At 42.0% G+C, this 24769-nt stretch overlaps 1 protein-coding gene across 5 annotated transcripts in view; it reads left to right on the top strand.

The window, feature by feature from the left end:
- rims4 (regulating synaptic membrane exocytosis 4) overlaps window positions 1-24769 on the top strand; it is a 72316-nt gene that overhangs the window by 5865 nt on the left and 41682 nt on the right. For 2 of the 5 annotated variants that reach the window (XM_069678617.1, XM_069678616.1), the window contains exon 2: window positions 22475-22619. In XM_069678617.1, the coding sequence (XP_069534718.1) occupies window positions 22475-22619 (145 nt within the window). Of the gene's footprint in view, window positions 1-939; window positions 946-13174; window positions 13183-16746; window positions 16755-22474; window positions 22620-24769 lie in introns of all 5 variants that reach the window. The other 3 variants (XM_069678620.1, XM_069678618.1, XM_069678619.1) reach the window with 3 other exon arrangements.

The raw sequence follows: 24769 nt of genomic DNA, 5'->3' as shown, positions 1-24769 counted from the left end.
CTGTTTGCAGGTTAACTCTGTCTTTCCACCTTTAATTGTCTTTTAATCGCTTTCCCTCTCATTTTCTCCCGTCGCTCTCCTTTAATTCTTTCGCTCTCCGTTTTGTGTCGCTGGCGGGACAGGAAGTCTGTTCTCAGCAGCAGCAGAGCATCGAGTGCAGTAATAAAAATAGAAAGTACAACACTGCCGGAAGAATTACAGCTGGGACTCTTGTTATTATGAGAATAGAGTTTGTACTTTTATTTAAGCAGCTCATTTTGTAAACAGCAGTGTTTTTTTAATGTTGGAAATGATGAAATATGACCTATGACGTCCAGTTTGAGTCATAGATTCATGACTTTGAAGGCTTTACAGACGCCTAATCACTTCTCAGTGGTTTATAATAATCAGTTACACAGTTCTGTTGTGTGGCCAAATTATGGCATTCAGATGATTTGAATTGTTCGAGAGATATAACTGTGTATCGTCACCTCCTGGATGAAGGTTTTTGCTTCACCCATCCATCCAACCCTGCCCTAAGCAGAATTCCTCGCACTTTAAGCCGGAGATATACTTGCTTTTAACTATGCGTTCGCATGTGCATGATTGGTGCCCCTGCGTCAGTTTGGAGCATCTGCATGTCCTCAAAAATTCACGCTACACATTTGCGAGCTGCAATCTGCACATGAACAGTAGGGGCAGTGTAGAGGCAGAGGGGAGGTGACAGGGTCAACACAGCAGCAGGGACGACAATGGCAGAAAAACAAGCTGACAGACCAAATCCTCAATTATCCACATCTGTACAATGTGTCATTGCCGCTGCACAGAGACAAACATGCCTGTCAAAACAGCTGTAGACAGATAATTTCTGTTTTAGACGCCCATAGCGAGCTGAATACTGTGGGATGATTTAACTCTAGAAAAAGTCAATTTTATCCTCTCTCTGCATAAAACACAAAGTAGTAGGTTAATAAAGTTACAACCTAATCTATGTAACGTCCTCTTGTGCGCATTGGTCGACCCAAAAACATGTCAATGTCAATGAAACAAAGCATAAAAAGGGAAACTTCAACATGCGATTCTCAATAAGGAGACGGTAGATTATAAAAAGGTTTAGATCTTCACATTTTACAGGCAGCACTTTCTTGCAGCGAACCATTTAGCTTTCACTTTAAAGAGCAGGATGATTTGTCTTCTTAATAAGCTGTAGGTGAAGATAATAAACAGAGTTTATAATTTACATTGTACAGATTTATATCCACCTTAAACTTCAGGTAACCTTTAGATTAAAAACTGTCTGAGGTGAGTTTAGCTTTACTGTCTCTAATCCCAAACTGTCCTCACATCTCTCTCTGACCTGATTTACAGTTTGCTGTTTTTCTTCTCTCTTCTCATGTCTCCCACGTTGATCAGCAGACAGCACACGCACGCACACACACACACACACAGGCATACACTACCTAATGTATGTGTTATCTAGCAGCTCAGGTGTTAGATTTCACTGCTTATGGTGACAGACTGACAGCTGAGTGTCCTGATTATTCATTGATCTTTTCACCCGTCTGACATCAACCTACATCCATCAACATCACAACAGAAAACCCCTAAATGTTATGAAAGAGCCTGAAAGATAACAAGTGGACTAGTTATGTAGCATTAGTTAGATGCTTACACATGTTCGTACCGTAGGCTGTATGAAAAATGGACGTAGGCTACATGACATCACCCATTGGTCTGTAGACTCCCTCTTTAAAGGCTCAAATTTGGCATTTGGCTGCAGCCATGTTGGTTTTCTGGAGCAAGAAGTGACCATATTTGGAAGACAGGGTGAAGCTGGAGTTGAGCGAGGGAAGTTATCAAAGCTAATTTATTAGCTAGCGAATAAGAGAATCTTTGACCAAAGTTGTCAGACAAAAAAAGCTAAGAGAGTTTGTGGATTAAAGCAAGATGGGCGCTTAAAGCTTGAATAGATGGCTAAAAAAAACACAATGACTACAGCCTGCCACCTTCTCTGTGGGAAAAGCCAAAAATAATCCCGACTCCCTGCACGTGCCGCCACAAATAAATCATTGTATGACAAACAGTGAATGAGCTAACAAGCCAGGTATGGTGGGCACAGACACAGGTAAAACCTGCTAATTTGTGCCAACATATTAATAAAATTATACTAGATGTTCACTTACCAAAAAAGCTGTAGCTCAGACTTGTTGGACGATCTGTTAGTCCATTAAAGCACACAGCAAGACAGATTATTTGTCTGATATTTACATGAACAAATCTCCAAACGGCTCCAACAGCACAAACACAGCCCAGAGGTTACGTTCAGTGACTGAATTAGCTGATTCTAGTAGACAGCTAGCAGCTCCCACCTGTCACTCAAAGAGGCCACGCCCCTAATTATGCATCACTTTAAGCCTTAATGTGAACAGGTGAGTTATATAAAGATTCTCCCCGTACAGTTATGAAGAGAGAAATTAGCTACAGAGAGCCAAACTGTTTTTCGTACCAGGCTGTAAACATGTTTATTTCTGCTTTAAAGATTTAACATGGGGCTCTATTGGGACTGACTCACTGCTGGAGACAGCCTCAAGTGGACACCAGAGGAACTGCAGGTTTTTGGCATTTCTGCATTGGATCATTTCTCAGCCTCTGAGGTTGCTGCTTGGTTAGAGCTCATTTAAAACCAAACTATGAGCCTTTTTTTCACAACATAGTTCCATAGTTATTGATAATGAAACATAAATACCTGTGTGCACTGACATGAACTACACTGAAACACAAGAAAATGTTTGAGGGTTTTAGGGGAGATTTTTCCCTCTCAGACTTGTTCCTGTTCATTCAGATCTTCTCATTAATCAGATGTAGAGAAAAAAAAGTCTCTAATATAGAAGCAGAGCAGGCGCGGCTGCTGCTGCTGCTCAGGGAGACTAATTGAGTCCATATTTCTTTGTGTGAGTGCTGCTGTAATTCTCTGCTCGCAGGAGCCTAATGTTCTCACAAGAAGAGAAAAATGAGGAAAAACTTCCAAAGTGAGTTATTTTTTTCTTTTTTTTTAACGCTCACCTCTTTAAGGGACAAAGTCTGGGGTGCATGCTTAAGATAAGAGCGGCGATTACATTAAGATGACAGGTAATTCATACTTCTGTTTCTTTATGTTTCTTTCTCTGTATTTCTGAATGCATGATGCTGAAATTACAGACTGTCCTTAAAGGTTTAACTTCTCCACAAGTTAGGTTTCCTTTGAAAGACCGTGTTATATTCAGTCATGTGAGTAAGAGCACAGCAAAATGTGTATAAGTATGAAAAACGTTCTCAGCCATCTGCTTCAAAATATGACAGGCTAGGTAAACTTGTAGCGTCAATTTTGTGCTAATGAGGTGCAATATTTGATGCTATGATAATGTTGTGGAACTGTCACTGTTTGGTTATGTTAGGCAGCAAAACTACATGGTTAGCTTATGTACGTACAAAGCTAATGGCAGCACATTAACTGATTAACATGGCTTACGTAACCTAAAGTACAATTTGCTCCAAAATTTGCCTGAAGAGGTAATTAACTTCTGTGTCGGTACTGTGACTGGCTTTCCCCCAGGAACCAGGTGACCTCCCTGTGCTGTAGGTAACACAATGACTATTGATAAAAAACCTCATACAACCCCACTTTAAAGGATCTTAAGCGAAGTCAGCGAAGTCCTGATTGTTTGATGGTTCTAAAGATGATCTCTCTAGAGGGATGTTAAAAGTGATTTCCCCAAATCTGCTTGGAAGAATGACGTTGCGGCGCTGATTTCAAATATTAAAAATGTTTTACGATCCGATATGCTGTTGTGTGGGGGGACAGCCGAGCACGCACTCTGTGGATCGTCAGGTGGAACCAAACGATAGCCGATCAGGAAGCGAGCCGACTGAAGGACGAAGCACAACAACCGCACAACAAAAGCAAACGTGAAGCATAAAGTAACATGTACAGCTCATGTTCACGCCGTCTCCACCACTTCATCCACAGTTTGTTCTTGCCCGTCGTCCGCCATGTTTGTTTACTCTAAAATCTCGTTTGACCACGAGAGATTTAGTGAGATTACCAGCTGTGAGAGTCGGACTCGTTGTTGGTGAATCAATCTGTTAATGTGTGGTGTGCTGTTTGTGTCATATCATTGCTTTCCACACACTATAGGAAAATCCTTTAGTGACCAATGACCAAGCTTGTAGTGAGAACAGGATGAAAGTACGAGCATGCATCAAGTAATTATAGCTGCAAAGATAATGAGATGTAGCTCATTGTGGGAGGATCTGGCTCATTAGCCTTCAACCAATCAGAGGAGTGATGGAAAAAGAGCGAAGGATGGATGAGAGGCGAGCAAATAGAGAGGAGCAGACAGGAGGATGGAGAGACAAATGAAAGTGGAGTAGGGGGACTGATGGAGAGTAGAAAGCAGCATCAATCATGCATCAAGCAGGGGTCATATGGAGGGAGGAAGGAGAGAAGAGTGATAGATTTGTTGGAACAGCAGGGGGAGGGAGGGAGGAAGTGTGAAGTGAAAAATTAAAATGGCTCAGTAGGTCCCTTTTCCCCTCCTCGCTCGTTAACCTTGGTTTCATCCTTCCTGCCTCTCACATCTCCCCTCAATTGCCTCCTTCCCTTCATTGGACCATCACTTCATCTATGTGTCTTCAATCAAAAGAAACAACAAATATGTTTGGAAGTGGAGGTTGAAGTGTTTTTCATGGAAAAAATGTGGTGAAAAGGAGTGCCGAGAATGAGGCAGAAAGATGCAGAGAGCCGACGTCGAAGACATGAGTAATAGAGGAGAAAGAGGTCTCTGGTGAGCTTCTGAGCTGGAGAGATGACCCAGAAAAGTCGGGAGTACTAAATGGACTGCCTGGAAAGGAGGTCTATTCTATAGGGAGGAGGAGGCAGAGAGGGGAGGAGGAGGAGGAGGAGGAGAAGTCTGCAGGTGTTCATTTGTTATACGGAGCATTATGGGAGCAGAGAAGGTGTTCTTCACGGTGAAGCAGGAACAATGGCTGCTGAGGTTGTTGTTTCCGTGTTAGCGAAGCCGCAGGCAGCGGTGCACTTCAGCAGCTCCACAGGTCAGGGAGGTCTGATAGATTACAGTTTCATTACCCAGTTTATGATGTAATATGATGTCAGACTGTACGCATCTTTATGAAACGAAGAACTAAAGAGCTTATAGGATGATTTTAGGTTTGCAAGTTTATCATATTATCTTTAATTCAGATGTAATTGCTGATATTAGTCCTATTGTTTTATTATTATTTGCATTGCTACAATATGTCTATTTTCTGTTATTTTTGTTGTTGTGTGTTGTCTCACTGTCGGTCTGTCTCTATCCATCGCTCTCTTTCTGTCTCTCCCTCGATCCCACTTTCTCGGCCCATCCAGTCTCTTTAGTTGTGGTACTGTTCGAGGTTTCTGCCTGTTAAAGGAAGTTTTTCTTGCTCTATTTGTAAAGTGTCCTGAGATCACTTTAGTTTTGATTTGGCGCTATAAAAAGCTGATTGATGCCGTTTGGCTTTTTAAACACAAATCTGTGTTTTTATGGGTGTTCAGACTGAACACAAAGCGGACTTTCACCGTGTCTAGACTGCAAGCAAAGGGGCCTATTTTATGTCTCTGCTGCGTTCTTATTTTAATCCATGGAGCTGCATGTAGCGCCTCCATAAAGCCTCACATCTCAGCTCTGATCACCAAAGGTTTAAGCCTTGAACTTTATGCCCCAAGTACAATTTTTCCGTGGTACTGTTAAAAACATAGTCCCAAAGGAAAGGACTGTCAAACAGGTGCAAGGGGAATCGCTAAAAATATAAAAAAATACAGGACATAGATTTGACTCTAAATTAACAGTAAAATAATGGCAGCAGACAAGCCAGCATTTTACTGTTACTTTACAATGCATCTACTATAATTTATTTTAACATGGGCGTTTTTTCTCATTGTCCAATCGCATGAAAGGAGAGGCAGGCCTTCTGCCAGGTTACAATATAATGGTTAGGTTAATGACAGCTATGACTCAGTGGTAACCTTAATAACAGTAGTTAATTGTCGGCTTCAGCAAAAGAGGCAGTGCTTTGCGCCTCACGTTTTACAGCCTGCAAAACGGGCTCTGTCTGATCGGGCCCTAAGACCGTAATTTGTATTACAGTATATGACAGTAGGATAACCGGGTTATAGCACAAGTAAACACAAGTTAGCTACATCTTCACACTGTAATTGGCGAGCAACTTTAATGACGCTAACTTTACTGGCTATTTTTCTGCTGGCTTCAATTGAGTCTAAAGATACCATAGGCCTACCTTATTTACAGAACTGTTTAATAAAAACTGGGAAACTGCTGTTAACTTTGTACAGCAAAGTTAACAGCAGTTTCCCAGCCTTTTTACTACTTACTTGTACTACAGCTAACGTTAGCTAACGTTTCTCGAGCTACAGAGCTAGCTTTGCCAAGTTACGCTCAGGAACAGCCACACGTCACTCAAGCGCGTATTTCCACAGCTTGACAGAAAATACTGTTTTATGCTGATAAATAGCAGAATTTCCTGTTCTTTGTAAAACAACCACATTACCTGTTCATTTACATGAGAGGGATTAATATTGAACAGTATTTCACATTTATTATGAAAAACAGTAAGATTTCTAAAGTACCTGGTGCTTGTGGCTCCGTGTAGAGCGGTACGTAGCTTAGCTTTCTTGCCTGTACTCTGGTCAGCTTATCCAAACAAGAACTGTGCTGACTGTCATCTACGTTACGTAGCACACTTATTATTGATAAGTACCTCATTCAAACCCAATTTAAAAAATTCTAACTATCTCTTTAAGGACAACTATAACCACAATATGGTGGACCAGAACAGATCCTAACAATGAACAGCAACACTGGTAGCAGCACGATACCCCACCAATTAAAGAGCAGTAACACGTATCACTCTCTCCTTCTGTTGTAAAAACACACATTTGTTTCCTGCGATTATGATGCTTCCCAAGGAGGCAACGAATGAGGGAAGGATCTGAGGAAGGAGGCAAAGCAGACGGAGATTAAATAACGGTCAGAGGACAGAAAAGATGCACGTCTAACTTTCCTGACAGGCTGCATTGTGCAGACGGAGAACAGGAAGTCAGGTTGTCATGAGGAGACAAAGCCAGACGAGACGAGCTCCTCAAATGTACAGTTACATAATGACCGACAGCTTTCATTCTGAGTACCGCAGACGTGATTTTCTCTTTTTTGGTATTGACAGGAAATCACTGAAAGGCAAATTTGTCTGTGTTGATCCGCAGAGCTTTGTCACCCGCCTCCCATTGTCCCTGATGACAGGTTAAATCCTCCTTCCAGCCACGGCTGCTTGTAAAACAGTCTGATACACGAGTCTGTTAGTAATGAGAGAAATATTATTAAAGAGGAGGAAAAAAGACCTTAAAAGACCTGTCTTTTTTTCTTTCTTCTTCTCCCTCCTGCCGTCCTTTTAAACCCATCTTCTTCACGCCTGTTTATTCTCCTCTCTCCTCGTTTTTCTTCTCCTCTTCTGTCTCGTTAATCTTTTCCTCACCTTCTCCTACCGTGCCTCTCCTCTTCTGTCTTCACCCCTCATCGCCTCTAATTTTCTGCCTTCTCCTTCACCTCCCCTTCTCCCTCGTCTTCATCTCTCCTGCTTATTTCCTCATTTCTCTTAACACTTTTTCTCCCCTCTTCTTCTCTCTCTCTGTGTGTTCGTCAACTTTAAACAATTGGGTTCTATTTCTGTTGATTGAATAATAATTTTCTAATCACCCAAGTTGATGCTGCCTTCTTGCAGAGTGTGGCACAATCTACAATATGTCCCGATGACATTTTGACTTAATAGTAGGAAAGGACAGATGGAACTAATATCATGAAGCATGGCTGTGTTGTATTCAGGGGTCCTAATAAGCCGTGATGTTTTCTCATTTCCAACTTCTCCTGAACAGTCGCAAATTGTTTTGTAAGAATTCTGATGATGCTTTTTAAAGGTATAATAAGTAGGATTTTACTAGAAAAATAAAATATAGACTTTTACAAATATAATATAATATAATAAAATATAAATCATCACTTATGGCCCTCACTACATGTGTGTTGGTGAGTGTGTGTGCAGACCCTTGTGAGACTCTTCCCTCTGCATCTATCCTGCTTTGCTTTGCACGGGGCGTTTTCAGGAGGGGCACAGTTGTGGTTCCCTGAGCCAATCACAGAGTGTAGGTGAGTGTGGGAGTGGTTCATATTAGCATCTGGGCCCCATTCAGACCGGCATAAAATGGCGAAAGAGCGATGCAGAGTCGGCCTTCTTTCTGTTGGACAGGTAGGTGCATCAAACCGGGTAGGCAAAGGTAACTGGCAGTTAGCATGCTAGGGCAAAGGTAACTGTGATGCTGTCGGTGTTAGCTCGGCGGGGTGGGTGGGTGAGAGTGAGAGTGAGCTTCTGGTGACGAAGAGCCCAGGAGGAGGGGCCCAGTTTGAATGTGATGAAAAATCCTACTTGTTATACCTTTAAGTTAGCATATGAAAAATATCAGTAGTGTGTTTTTTATGATCATTTTTTAAGCTTGTGTTTATGCAGCTCAGAGCAGTTGGTTTAGCTTCATTAAAGATAGTCGGCTGGGTCAGTCTGACTTGAGACAAATCTTTTCCCAATCTTTGAGAAGTGCTAGAATATAAATTTGCTTGAAAACACTTTCTTCTTGTAGACTTCCTTTCATTGGCTTCATTGGACCTGATCAGAAAGTAGTGATGTAATCTTCCACTTGTTAAACCATAAATATCAAACATAGTTGATTTTATCTCTACAGCCCCGGTGAGTCTGCGAGTCGTTCAGGAGGTTAAAGACTGGATCTATAAAGCTCTCACATTATCAGATAATCTGGGCTGAACACCGGTACCAACTGAGGGCCCAGATTCCACCTCTGATTGTTGCGTGTTTAGACCAGAAAACAGGATGAAGATAAAGATGCAGGGAGGGAGTTTTAAGATGGTTTTGTAAGCACTTGAACGCTTGAAATTGTGGAGCAAAGTTAAGTATTTTGTAACAGTTTGATGTACTGTTACTGCCTTTTGCATAATTACTAACACAGTTCAAGAAGTTTGTAGGTAAATGTCGCTCACAGAGAATATCAGAATTAAGAAAAGGACGGCGTTTTGCAGCATATTTAAGCCGAACTTCTGAACATAATGTCCTCTGACCAGGTTAAGAGTGCAGAGTAAGTTATCACCAGGTTGAGAGAGAGCCGTTTTCTTGACACTGAAAAACGTTTGCGTCTCACACACCCGCTTCACCCATTAATCCTCGTAGTACAGCCTTTGTCTGCTCTGAACGGTCAACAGCCGTAGCCTCCTCTCTTTGACATTTGAACAATGAACGATGTCATACTTCCCTCAAATATACAAATGTGATTTTTCAGGGACAGGGTTGAATTTCAGACTCTGTGAACACACGTATTGGTATGAAATTTGAGTTTTTCGAGGTGTCTTTGATGGGTTCATCTGTGCTGAAAGCAATGACACCATCAAAGAGTATCACGGCTCAAAACCACCTCGTTCCACCGGTGCAGGAAACACCCCTATGTTCCTGTATTCGGTGCCATGTTGCTCATTAGATTAAGTTGTAAATACAGGGACGCTTCAGTGAAATGAAGTTTGTGAAATTATATGATGTGATCAACATGTTTTATTATTGAACCTAATATGATTATAATTGGCTTGCACCACTTTTCTGACATCTTAAAATCAGGTTAAGAAGCATCATGTTTCTGCACATGAGCTCTAACTTAATTTTCTGTGTAATCTCGATGTGACTGTCATAAAGAAAAGCACATTAAGTCTTGCAATAGCGTTACAAACTCTCTGATGGCACATACATGCTGCAGATAACATGTCCCTCAGCTTCTGTATGATAATTTAATGTGAGGACATGCAGGACTTTAAAGCTGCCTGCTGCTCCGTCCAGCTGTTAGCTGGGAAGACGAATGTTGCTCATTGGTTCCATTCACCAACAACCAGAGCAGAGATGGGAGGTTTGACTCTTTTTACTACCTTGAGTCTGTATGAGTCACGAAAGAGAGTTGGGTTTTCAAGTCACTCGAGTCAGTGACCCAGAGCTTGAATCCCACACCGGCCCAAGCACCCATAAAGCATGTGCACAAGAGACCTCCCTCAACCGATCGGCCTTACTTCCAGTTTCTCACGCCAATAACATTAATGGAGATTAAATATAATCGTGCAGCTCTTCTAGACCTTCTGATTGTTTTGGACCCAATTGATCAATTTCTGTTTGCGAAAGCGAGTCACTTTGCGGGTTTGTGACGCTCGTTTTCACATGACTGTGCAGAAAAAGTGCTTTTTGTGCCCTGCCATGTTGGGTTAGCTAATAAGTGGCTGAATGCTTACATTAGCTATTGTGTAACTGTGGTCATAAAATGCGTCGTTTTCCTTGTAAATATGGCTAGTTCAAGTGGCCGAATCAAGTTTCCTCCACAGGGTGTCTGGGCTCAGCCTAAGGAATAGGGTAAGGAGCTCAGAGTAGAGCCGCTACTCTTTCGCATTGAAAGGAGCCAGTTGAGGTGGTTCGGGCATCTGATGAGGATGCTTCCTGGGTGCCTCCCTGTGGAGGTTTTCAGGGCGTATCCAACTGGGAGGGCTAGATCCAGAGCTCGTTGGAGGGATTATATATCCCACCGTACCTGGGAACCCCCCAGGAGGAGCTGGAAAATGTTGCTAGGAAGAGGGACGTGTGGGCTAACTTGCTACCGCGACCCGACCGCAGATAGCAGAATAAAATGGATGGACTGATAATTCTGTCTTCAGATTTTTGTTATCATTTGTCTTACTCAGTTACTCATTAATCAAGAAGTGCTGAAATGATAACCACACACACATTACAGCTTGTAAAACAGCAGTACAACATAACACAAAAAGATGGCTGCCATGTGAATTGGAGTAAGTCATCTAAGATCGTGGCAAAATCAACATGACGTGTTCTCATCCGATAGAATCAAAAATTTAAACCTTAACAGCTCTCAGTTCCTTGGAGTGTATTCAGCACTCAGAGAGAGCAGATAAGGAGGCTCAAATACACTTTTTATAGAACTTAAGCCAAGTTAAGGCAGACATACTGAACATTACGTAACAGATACTTCGGAAAAGTCCCTAAAATAGCCTTCGATACCAACCCGTGTCATTACAGCTTTAACTTGATTTCAGGTGCTGTTTTGGAGCCGTTTTTTAATTCCATCAAGTTTTTATTATAGTTGACTCGTCCGTGTCGTCTCTCCATTACCAGAAGTCCTTACTCAAACATTTTCCTTGTTGGAGCCTCTTTTCCCATTTTGGACCAGTTAGTCTCGATACAGACCTTGGCTGGAGGAAGTCACCGCAGTGCCAGCTATACTAGAAAAGAGATGACTCTGTTGTGTTCGTGAAGGCTTACAAAAGTGTTTTTTGTGTGTGCGTGTCAGTGCGTGTGTTTGTGGTCAAAGCTCGAGCCAAATTCATGTTATGTTTGTTTCATTGGAAACAACAAGAGTTTGTCCCCGTTAAAGTGATTTGTTCTCCCTGCAGCCTCACGTAAAACTGTCCAGTCATCGCTGCCAAGGAGAAGAGAAGGAAAAGGACAAAAACATCCAATGATTGGGTTTTGTATTATGTTAAATGGGTTTCATTCAGCTGCTTTCAGATCAAGCTTTTGAAACTTTAGTGCATTAATAGGACAACTCTTCACTTTACTTTTACGTGCATTCACTACACGGCCGGATCATGTTAAATATAAATCGGGACAGTGTCATTTTGGCTCCTTTTAAGTCAGTCCAATAAAGTCTTTTAGTCAAAACATTTTCTCTCTTTAAACTAATTAAATTAGCTTGATACAGGTTCAATCTGCTGTAAAGTCCTTTCATTAATAATGTCCTGACGAGTGCACAGGTAATGTAGATCCTCAGATGTTATATGTAAATGGAAACTTCTGGAGCGTAACGTTAAGCCACAGAAAGAAGCCGTGCAGCTACAGCAGCACATTCTGCACACTCCTCTCTTGCTTCATTTGAAGCAGCAGCGTTGGTTTTTACCGTAATAACTTTTATATATTCATCATCACTTCTCATTTATAACAGTCTGACTTAAGCAGACAGACGGTGATCGATCCTTTTTGTGTGTTAAAAGCACCAAATTACTCGTAAAACGCCCCTTTTTCTGTGAGCGTGCACAGCGCCTGGGGCAGAAAGTTAGCAGAGAAAGTTCATAACCACCTTTGCCATACCTGGGGACTATACTATGAAGCGAGTTCAGCATATCCATGGTTTCTTTTCCTGATCTGGCTTCACTTAATCTGACAAAGGATATCGCGGTCACATGACGCTGGTTATCAACTCGATAAGTCAGCCCAGGGTTTCTATGAGCGCATTCACGTTAAAGTAGCGTTGTTTGGAGCAAATGACCAATCTAAACACGGGCAGGTCTGCCGTCAGCTGATCGGCATATTTTACAAACTCAGAGCAAACTATGAATTTAGAAAGATATGAAGAAGTTACACATAATCCAGACTAAAATCCACTCAGCTGCAGCTGCTGAATGCAGGAAGGACAAATAGCAAAAAAACACAGACTGTGTAAATGTGCAAATATAATAATATCACTGCTCCATCATTAGAGCATGATATATTTACTATATATATATATATATTACCATTGAGAAAATAAAAAATAAATAGCCTATAAAACCACAATTTAAAGCAGTACGAATGCTTACTTTTTATCTTAATCTTACTTTTATATCTTATGAGTACAAAAGTAGGCTACAAAAGGCTTTAGTGTGTTTATTAGCCTCTGTAGATGTGTATTAGTAAAGCACAATGAATATCTTTCATGAATATATTTTAAAAAGTCAGAAGGTAAAGCAGAAGTGTTTTACCGCTCTCTCTCCCTCCTCCCTATCATGATCCGGAATCAAGAGACCTGATTGGTCAGTGGGTGGTGATAAGTTCAGGGTGATCAGCATAAGTTACCATGGTGATCTACCCCGGTAAGAAGTAAACCAGCTTCGTAGTACTGAAAACTTGGAGCTAAGTTACCTCGATAACCATAAATCCTGCTTCGTAGTGTACCCCCCTGGTCGTTTTGCGTGCGTTGTTGTCAAGCTGCCGCTTTGGGACATCATCACCTGTAGGGCTGGGTCAGATTCAGGGGTGATCTGCAGACGCCCCTAAACCAACTCAACCAGTTACAGGAATGTGTTGCCTGTATTGTGACAGATTAGACGCACAGTGGGGGAAATGTCATGGATTTTAAATGTTCGACAGCCCACCACTAACATTGTAGTCCCGTCATGTCTCGTTAAAAACAAAACATGCGTGTCGTCAGTTTTTATTATCAACAATCTATTTTTAGCTCGTCAACGTCTCCTCTTCGTCGTGGAAAAAACGGTTGTTGACGAAAATGTATCGTCATAATTTTTGTTAACAAAATTAACAACCATTATGTCCAGCCTGAAATAACTGATGAATTACTATGATATATTGAGTCATTGAACATCACAGGGTTGACTGTTTGGGATATTGGGGAAATATTTCCAATGGATGGATTGATACAACATTCATGTCTCCATCAGGATGATTTATAATGATTTGTTCTTCCTCGGGAAGCTTTTCTGTAGTCCAGTACTACACAAATCATCAGATCACTCGCTCAGGGTCCTTGGTGCCTTATTAAATACAATTTAGCACCCGGGCTTTCATCTAAACCCAATGTAAGTCCATCTGCAGCAAAAGATGGATCAAGTCCTCTTGGCTTGGCAGTCGGGGGTCTGGTGACATCAGAGTGTGTGCAGTAGAGATCTGCTGGTTGAGCCGCAGTATCGACGTCCCCCTCCTTCCTCTACACAAAACACACATCGACCTCGTGACCTTGGCGTGTTGGAGCCCTCAGGTGGGCTCAGTCTGCAGCAGAACAGCTTCTCATGTTGGTCTGAAGCAGATATTCACGGTCATGATGCTAAAATCAAAACTACTTTGTGTTGAATCTCTCCCATTATAGTAACAGTTTTACTGTTTTTTTAAGAGGTCAAGTCTTCCTCTCAATGTAGATAAATATCAGTCTTTAAATCTCTATTCAATCAGTTTGTTGTTATTGCCCCGGAAATATGATTTGGTCTTTTAGTTTGGGTTATTACGTCTCTTCAGTGAAGCTGTCAGCCTCTCATTTTATCTCTTCCTATCTTTATCTCCCCTTTCTCGCTCACTTTCCTGTCGCTCTCACTCTGTCTCATTATTTTTAATACTGTCTCCTTTTCTTCCGAGGCTTGAGAGACTCTCTTCTCACTTCCCGTCTCTCTTTGTCTCTCCGTCAGTTAAAAACCAACCATAAGCCAAATGTCTCGAAGTTCATCCCAAAACAAGATAACAAAGTCTCGACCACAAACTCACAGCGCATCTAAATCAGAGCAATAGGAAGCAGCAGTTTGTACATTTGCACTGGAGATATTTAAGCCTGTGTAAGTAAATAATCACACATCGTGTCGTCTGCGCCCTAATTTCCCAAAGGATGTTTCAAGAAGGGACGTAGATGTCTGAGTGTAGATTTGAATTACTACTATTTTATGGTTAATGGTAGCTAACGTATGTCGTGTGCACTAAAAGAGCCATATACTTCATATAACAGATTTTGTGTTCAGTGTTAAGTGCCATGTCTCTGTGTGTTCAGACTACAGCAGGTCAATCTCAGTGCAGCAGGTTAAAAGGTCGTTAACCAACCCGGGATGAATGAACATTTTGTTTTTGACAGAAATGTGTAATCAATACGAAGGTTTAGCCAGAGTATTGGCAGCTGCAGGCCCGATCAATAACTCTCCCACAGGTCACCGTGAAACTCCATTTACCCTGAGTGGAGACGATAGAAAACATCCACTCCAATTTGCAGGGGAAGTTTTCAGAGGCAGGGAGGATGAGAAGTGAACATTTGATGGCAGTCCGTACAGTCCACGCACAAAGACACAGAAGGGAAACACTTAACATGATGAACGTTTAGCTTTCTGTGAGAGGTTGTAAAGTGTTGGTTTAACCCTTCTGATCCCCCAAGTGGACATTATAGTGCAACATATCCAATTAAGGAGTGGCTGAGAAGATGATGATGCTGAGCTGAAGAGCGGCTGAGATGATTTACTCATGTTCTAGTGGCAATATGTCAATCGTGAGTGGATGTTTGTTACGCAACGCATGTTCTACTCTCCTTTACCCCTACTCACCAAAACATACTGACTCAACTGCAAAAAGAGCGGGCTTTTCACTACAGACCAATGACTGTATATAAAGATGGACGACGCATCTCCTCCTCCCCTCGTTGCACAAAAGTGAACCCTAAATCCCCCCTGGAGCGGGCGCTGCCATCTTGCTCATTTGTGTCCAGAGTGTGTGCTCCCATCCTCCACCCGAAACACACATGTACCTTGTGGCCTTGACGTGTTGGAGCCCTCAGGTGGGCTCAGTCTGCAGCAGAACAGCTTCTTGTCTGAAGCAGATATTCACGCTTATGGAAAGTTCACTGACTGTAGTCTTGGTGTTAGTTACGTCTCTTCTCGCCGGTCCTCCTCTACTCTGCTGCTCGGGAACAGAACGCTGCAGGAACCCGATTTGTCAACAGAGCTGTCAATCATGAGGTCACACCCCCTTTTTATAGCATCAAATAACTAATTAAAAGTGAACATGGACACTTGGACATAAATCAGCATGATAAGTACTAACTTTAATGACAGAAACCATGTTTGAGAAAAATGTATTTGATGTGTATTTTGATTTTATAGTTTGACTCATGTCCCATCTGTTAACATGGAGGAGGCGGGCTTTATGGCCTATACTGCAGCCAGTCAGCAGGGGGCTATAGAGAAGGTTTGGCTTCATTTTGAGGGAGCTGTCATGTCAGCCATCTTTTTGTACAGACAGCAACATTGGTGATGCCGGTTTTGAAACAGTGGTTGCTGTTTGATGGCAAACAGAAGGAATCAATAGTCATTTCCCGTCTTTGTCCATTTCCGCATCATAAACCAGCCTCTCTTTGCCAGCTGTCTCTGCGACTGTAATCAGCACAGTAGCTCCCAGTTGTTTAAAAATAGCCCTCTTCACTCAGCAAAACCCTTCATTTTGAGAAAGGTTTAAAATGCTTATCTACCAATAAAGTAATTAGCCGTGACTCTGTCTTCCGGCCCGCAGTGTGGTTTTTTGGTGCCAAGAGGTTTCACAAAGCGGCTTCTTCTTCTTCTTCTTCATCTCCAGCCTTAGTCATCACACGTCACCGGCTCCGCACCTCCACGGGAAAGTCATTTTTCAAATAAATGCAACTCTTTCAGGGCCTCACAGGATCCTCTTCCTTCTCCAGTCTGCTCGGATGAGCTCCTGGTGCCAGATTCGCTCCCTCTCATCTTCCTTCTTTTATCAATCCGTTTCCAACTGTTTGATTTAGATAGAAAGTTTTAGCCAATTATGCTACACGGAGGCGGTGATGACTTGTTGCTTGGCAGATTAACGTTGTTCTAACTTATCTGCAGAGTTGATAGATGGAAGAAACAAGGGGAAAGTCAGCCTGTCTTACCCTGTAAAGCATATTCAGATGTTTGGGTGTGAAATTAGGCCAAGCTGAACCGAGAAGACGTACCCCGCCTGTTTTCATTATCTTTTTTTGAGTGTGCAGAGGTACAGGATGTTTGCTGGGCAAAGGGATCCACGTCACAAGCTCTCAGCGCAGCATGGAGGCAAATAGAGCCTCAGATGTGCGTGAAGTTAAGAGGTTTGATGGTTTCAAAAGAGAGCAGGGAGCCTGTGTGATGCTATTTCAGCATATAGAGTCTCTGAAAGGACAGGTTTGATTCCCAGTATGAACCCCCCCACAGTGCTGGAAGTGGATGTATCGGCAGCGCTGCTCTGAGGTTTGGATACATTCTGCAACAAATGTAGGCTGAGGGGTGGCATATTATTGAATACGTTGGAATACATGTAGGAATCACTGCATTTTAACATCCCCAAATAAAGAATCACAGAGTACAGCTGACATTTCTGCCGTCCTGCATCTTAATCTCACGACTTTGAACTTCACACCTTGTCGTCTTTCTTCCCCTTCTTTCTCTCAGCCAGTCTCAGGGAGCCTCAGAGATGTTATTAGACTATCTGCGCCCAAAGTCGATGTGACTAAGATGTGAGTCAGGGGCTGATTGATGCAAACGTTGTCGGTAGTTGAAGTCATCCAGACACCAAATAAATCAGCAGCCGTTAATGATCAGGGAGGTCAACTGCTTATTGGATTTTTGCTCGTGCTGCCGGAGAATCACGATTGTTTGTAGAGGTGTTATCATCATTATAATCTGACACCAAAATACAGGCTTCAATTTTTATGATTTAAAATAATGATGTTGTAACTTTCCCAGCAGAACTACAGGGAAGTCCATGTACAAGGAGACAGACTCAACGACAGCGTGGCACATCAACGACTAGCTAGCATGCTACTGTTAAGACAAAAAACATGACAAAAAAAAGTCATGGCTGAAGTGTCGACCGGTTCATTCTCGTCACACATGCGCTGTGCTTGTTGCACGTCTCCTATAAATATGAAGAATCTTTGCATGCAAAGGATGCGACATCTGAACGCCGCCTGTGAGTTTGTTTAGGCTCACTGCTTGAGCTGAAACTTGTCAGTAGAGCTAAAAATAACAATTAAAGAGATAAAACGCTTTTAACTGTTTCACCAAAATCTATTTAAAAAACTTTCTTGTGGTTATTTTTCATAAGTTGCAACAGTACAAGCTTTGTTATTAAGTCGTATGTTTGTGAAGGACTCCTTTATCTCCGTGTTAAGAGTCATTTCGACCACGAGGAATGACCCATCTTTTCCATCAGTCTCCCTGTCTGTCCGTCTGTCTGCCAGTCCATCTGTCAGTCAGAGTGTTGGCCAGATAATTTGGCAGAATGAGGAGCAGCTATTTCTGATTCTGTTCTGCTTTCATTTATATCTCTCTGCTGGGAGACACACTAATGAGTCCTGCCTCTCTGATTGCTACATCACAACTTTTGTGCGTCACTTCAGACACTTTTTGTGCTACATCACAGTTGGTGCTCCACATCGCACGCTGGGAACCACATTTTCCACACACACAGGCGGATATTTTAGAGTCGATTTCTTTTCTTTTTTTTAAGGAGACGCTCTGCAGAGAGAACAGAAGTTTAATCACATACACTCAGGGATAAAATCATGGAGTTCGTCCCTGCAGGTGCGGCGACATTACCATGAGTTACCAGGTTGACAGAGTGACCTCGGAGATACGTCTGACCTCGTGAGGAACCAAATTTTATCTGACTTAAGAAACTAAACACCTGTAAACAAATGAACAGCAGCTGGTCACACAGATGCCGACTGTCCGAACAGCTGTTTCCAATTACTCTTAAACATGTGTGTCAAGCTCTCTACCTGTAGCAGGTGTGGACTGCTCACTATGAAAGCAACACATACACCCTCCTGTTTTTAAAGTGACTGTCTCAGTTCTCTTTAATATTCATCAGAATAGAAAGAGACGCCGACAGAGAGAAAAAGAAGACATCCCAGGTCCGATGCTCTGTGGAAAATGTTGGGGACAAAGTAAATCAATGTAGAAACGTTGTAAAAAAAGAAAAACTGTCAATCTCCCAAATTTTAATCTTTAACGTGATTGCCTGTGAAGATTGCCCTCCACTCTGCTGCGGACGGAGCATGCTGAGTTGGATTGAATTGAACTAGAGATAATAACCCATCAGCGCCTTGAAAGGGTCACCGCCGAGCAGAGAGCACGATGTGTCTCCAGCCATTATCCACCCTCTGAATCAGTTATGTAACGCCACGCCGCCTCGATACTCCACCGGTGACGAGAGGTGACAGTGTTCAAACACACATAATGAATAAAATAAGATTCCTTCGTGTTCAAACGCTCGCAAAGCATCCTCGCTGCATTCAAAGCATTCTTAAGCTAGCTGCAGTCACTCTCACAACACCTCTTTTTCAGTGTAAGTTTGTTAAAATCTATATAATGACATGTTGGGACGGACATAATATTGTGGGAATATTAAACTAAACCAGGTAGATTTTGTGTAATAATAACAAGACAATAAGAGATAAAGGTGCATATATGACTCTGATACACACGTCAAAGGAGAACTCTCTTTACTTCCTGCACAACGCAGAGCATTGCATTGTGGGATTGTCTCTCTTATCTGTTGATAGTTTAGTTGCAGTGTATATCCCTGTCTGTCTGTTTAACTCTATCTAACCCTCTTTCTCCGCCCTTCCAGTCTCAGCAGGTGAGCATGAGTCTGGTTCTGCTCGAGGTTTCTGCCTGTTGGTGCATCCCATGTTGAGATTCATGTACGGTGCATGTCTCTTTTTGTTAGCCTCTTTGATAAACTGAATCTATAGCGACATCTCACCACAGCTCATAAATTTAAACAGTATTAAGACCTTTAAATAATAAAATTTTCATGGAAATAAATGTCTGTTTAGTCTCTATCTATCACCGAGGTAACACAATGGTGATTGAGCCTATGGCCCACTGATGAAAGCTTTTACGTTTGCAGTATTACAGACTGGGTGTCTGGTGCAACTTTCACAGAAAATAATCACAAGTGGCGCCCAGTTAGTGACGCGTTTCCATCAGCCAGCAGTGGTTGGTCTGCCAGAGAGGGTAGGAGGAGCTAAGCGGCTGCTTTTCCGGTCTCTGCAAGTGTTGCGAGTAAACAGTAATCTACTATGGCTGAACAAACAAAGAGAAGATCAATGACGACAGATACAACTTCAAAAATAAGTGAAAATCCAAAGAAAAAGAAACAAATATGACGCTCAGATGAAGGCAAAAGGAAAGCGACCGTCAGAGAGGAAAATCAAGAGTTACAACCGTTACAAAGGGAGCCAACCGTGGACGTCACACATGCAACACTGTCTGGACATCTGGGAAGTGTGCTCGGGCAATTATCGTTTATCACCATAGGTGCCGCCACAGAGAACCAAACTGAGAACTTCGAGATTACCACTTTAACCATAATTTACATCATCTAACAGACACTAATTATAAAATCAAAGTTTCTCTTTCAGCTAGCTATTGGTTACACAAAAAAAACCCAGAGTTTTGTAGCTTAAATGCTCGATAGTACGTTAAAATCAGCAGAGATAAGTCATCCCTGTTCAGACACTGAAACCACAGAGATTTTTGGCATGCTTTGCTGATAAATATATACAAAATATTCAACCCTATCTTCTATCACCGTTTGCTCTGCATTAAATTGTATGTACAGGAGTTTTCTACCCAGAATTTATTGTAAAAAACATTGTACAAAAATGAAAAATAGGAGGCAACATTTCCCCCATGAGCGAGCGCTGCAACAGTGACAGCAAAACAGTCTAAAAGGCAGAAACTTTCTGGGTGAACGTTTATGTGTTTGTAACTGTCCGTTTGATCTTCCTTCTTTTACCAGTCAAACAAACTTGACATGTGTGAGCCTCGGTGTGGTAATTGATCAGACTTTTAAAGTGGCCCTCTGTGTGCAGACTGTGAAGCATGTCATGCTGTTAGACGCTGTCATTTATCCTCCACACGGAGCTTTGAGATGCTGCTCAGGCTGAAGTGTCGACCGGTTTCTTCTCAGTCCAAACTGAACAGAGAGAAGAGTCGTCTGTTTCTTACACCCACATATTGAACACTCATAAATAGTGACATGCACATAATGAAGAGTTTGAGGTTTCAGAGTTTGAGGACATTCAATTAAGTCTAGGAACTATTAAAATAAAGGAAGTAAGGGAAACTACAAAATGAAGTGCTCGTGACACCCAATTAAATACATAAAGGTTAGGGATAATAAAGGGTTTTTTTGTTGCTCTTAAACTTACGGAAAATGTTTCATTTGCTGATGACATGATGGTTATTTTGACCTTCATACTGTTGGTCTGTACTGACAGCAGTGCTGATGCATGACGGAGCTGCTGTGCTGCTCGAGGACCGACGCAGGAGAGAAGCGATCATATGGAACCAGTCAGGAAGCAGAAGCTCTAACCCAAATCTGCCAGCGTCCCGTCCCACATGGAGGATAGAAATAGCTCCGTTCTAGGTCGCTCCTTAATAACTGCACAGCTAACTTTACACGATGCGTGTGTGTGTCTGTGTGTGCATCCTTAAGCATGTTTCCTTCCATTAAAATGATTAAAACTGCGCGTGCAGAAGGAGAGAGTTTGGTTTTTTATACGTAAAGGGTTGCATTTATTTTGCTCCCTCATGAAAAGCATCGCATTAGTATGTTGGAAAAATACTGTCACATGGTCTCAATTCACTTTCAGGCGTGCGTTTGTGTGTGTGTTCCTGCGTGCATTGCCCTGTGTGTCCTCACTATAAAAGGAAAACAACTTTCCTGTCCCGTCCTGAAAACAAGGTCAAAGACCTCGTTTCCAGAGCACTTCATTATAAACTCAACCTCTACACACACACACACACACACACACACACACACACACACACACACACACACACACACACACACACACACACACACACACACACACATACACACACACATACACACACACATACACACACAGACACACACATACACACAGAGGACACCTCGCAGCCACAGATCAGTCCCATAAAGTGTGGCGTGCATCGATTCTGTGGTCCTTTTTGCGACAAGATGTATGTCTGTGCTGTGAGGGGGGAGTGCTTTTGTCCTTGGCCTTGTTGAAGTGATTTCTCATCACTCTGCTCGTCCTTCCTCCGACACTGACGAGGTTAAAACAGGACACGCGTAAAAAGATGCAACGAAACAACCTCGACTTAAAAATGTGGAGATTCGTCTCATTTTGCATTTTACCAAGACGTTAAAACATGATGGAAAAAGTTCAAAATGAAACAATCTTCATGGATTATATAGAGCATTTAACCGTTTGTTTTGTTTGTTTCTTATTTTATCGGTGCAAAAGGTCTGCAGAAAAATAAGTAAACATCACATTATTTTGCTTTGTCTTCCCACTTCCTGAGTTGCTTTCATCCTTAGAAAGCCGTTTTATGTCCTGCAAGAGAAACTAATGTTTTTGAGGTGCTGAAACACAAAATAGGCTGCAAATTGTTGCAGTTGTAGCGCTACTTCCTCAAGAAGGTTCCTGGTTCGAATCCCAGTTCAGACATAGTGGGCCTTTCTGTGTGGAGTTTGCATGTTCTCCCCGGTGCATGCGTGGGTTCTCTCCGGATACTCCGGCTTCCTCCCACAGTCCAAAGACATGCTCGTTAGGTTCAGTGGTTGTCAGTGAAAACAATGATCATAATTTAGTAGCAGCAGAACCTTTCATGCAGAACATCAGATCAATGCAAAACCAAACAATCAGCACATCAGCTGTTCGTCTGGCACTTATTTTAAAGTATCACCTCAAACATATAGTGCCACATGTGTGTAGCTGACTGTATGTGTGTGTGTGTTTGTTTCCCTGCAGTGGACACAGAGGGCAGGAAGCTGAAGGGGGGCATCCAGAGGAGCACAGAGACGGGTCTGGCCGTAGAGATGCCGAGTCGGACCGTCCGGCAGGCGAGCCACGAGTCGATAGAGGACAGCATGAATAGCTACGGCTCCGAGGGCAAGTGAGTAACTCGCTCAACGCATAGCTTAGCTGCATTTATACTAAACATCCACACTATTGTTGAGTTTTGGAGACTTTTGGGAACACTTCTTACTCATTTTCAGTTTGAGATCTGCAGGGTGATGTTTAGTGCATTTGGGCAGACTTTCTTGGAAATGAAGAAGCAGACTCCCATGTGCTGTTTTTTGTCACACCCCTATCGTGTGACCTTTTTCCCCAAAGACACCAAACAACACCAGCCTTAACTTGACGGTCAAAAATGGCCGCCAAAGGAAATTAATGGGTAACACTCGATTATGTTCATCCATCAGATGGAAACATCCCCATACACCCATCCACACATCCCCACATGAACCACACATTTCAGACTGAACAATTTTTGAACTACATGAAGAGAAGACTGAAGTTGAACCAGAGATAGAGGAGGATGTCTCAGAGATGGAAGACAACATTGATGCATTTTGGAAAACATTTTCAGTGTTCTATTCTTTGTATATTCACTGCAGTTATTCATGTTAATCACTAGTCTGACAACAAACTCTGTCTAACTTGCAGAAATGATATTTATTTGTTTCAGTACCAGACCTTCATCAGGCAAACAATCTTTTTTGTTGTTGTTGTTGTTGTTGTTGTATGACCTGTTCCTCTCCTACGCACCTGATTTGAAACGAATGTGCGAAGCGTTCTTTCAACATTAAACCACTAGTCTGACATTGTTTACAGCTTAAAAAGATATAGGTTTCTGGGTTAATGTAAGAGCAGCTGAAACAGACCGGTCAAATTTGACCGGGAACACCAAAGTAAGGGGGGAGAAACGAACACGACAGGAGGGTTCAATCTGATCAAACTGAGACGTATATATAAAATAAAATAAACTCTGAACATTATTTTTCCAATTCGAGCCTTTTGATTTCCAGCGCAGATATTTGCAGTTTGTTCTCGCCTATGTGATGTCATTTCTTTGAGTATCTTCGAACCCTTCGTGTCCTTAAAATCTCAGAATCAGAATCAGGGTTTATTGCCAAGTAGGTTAACATGCAAAGAATTTGTTTAGGTGATTTTGGTTCAGAACAATTAACACAGAACTAGAAAAAAAATAAGTAAAAGACTTAAATAGAATAAGATAAAAATTGGCAGTAAGAATAAAAACATAAAAAAAATATGTATAATACAAAACATGTACAACAGGTGTGATTAAAAACTGTGCAGATGTGCAGGATATTAGTGAGTGAAAAAGCTTACAGTATAAGTTAAAGTTAAGAATAAAAATAGTGCAGTGTACAGACAATATAAGAGTCCAGTGTGTGTTAATGTAACGCATAGAGTCTGAATTGGAGTCCTAACATTCGTGAAATGTTCCTGTGGCGTTAGGTTTTGGTCCTGATGGAGCGCAGCCTCTTGCCAGAGGGGAGGGTCTCAAAGAGGCTGTGTCCGGGGCGAGAGGTGTCGACCTCAATCAAATCTGTACAACCTTAGAGGTTATATAAGTTATGTTGGAGCTTTTGTGGTTTTTATTCCAGATTAATTTAAACAGGATTATGCATTAACATCTCTCCAGCGTCAGCTTCTTGTTCAGCTCATTTTACAATGTGATGACATCATCATGAACGTACAATGAAATGACACAGTCAGAGGCACTAACCTCCAATTTAATAATGAATGAGCTGTTATGGTTTTATTTTCGATCATTATGTAAAGAAAATCTCCCATTCTTCGGGTTAAGAACAAATTCCCATCAAATTTTGGAGGATTTTTTTAGCGTTGTTGAGCTTTTTTCTCAGAAAGTTCCTTCAAGCTTTTATGTGTCCATTTAATTTCCCTCCTTTAGCGCCGGTGTGTTTCTTTAATCCATCAAACAGAAACAGACAGCGGGGGTGAACTCACAGAGAGTAAACAGTAAAGCCCAGTGGAAAAGCACCTATGACATCAGCAATACGAGTGTAGTACTACTGCACACACACACACACACACACACACACACACACACACACACACACACACACACACACACACATACATGTCTATAAATCTTTGTGAGGTCCACGTCTCCTCTATGCCTTGTGAGGGCCCCTACTTCCACTGTAGCTAGAATGGTGCAAACATCAAATGTTTCACTAGATGGGAGTACTGAGTGAGAATGTCACTTCAGAT

The sequence above is a fragment of the Semicossyphus pulcher genome, unplaced genomic scaffold (assembly GCF_022749685.1).
Source record: "Semicossyphus pulcher isolate SPU_LCO1_2020_fin unplaced genomic scaffold, fSemPul1.0.p SCAF_3, whole genome shotgun sequence".
Lineage (NCBI taxonomy): Eukaryota > Metazoa > Chordata > Actinopteri > Labriformes > Labridae > Semicossyphus > Semicossyphus pulcher.
Note: the sequence above shows the minus strand (reverse complement) of the source record. Positions and strands in the feature narration are given on the sequence as shown.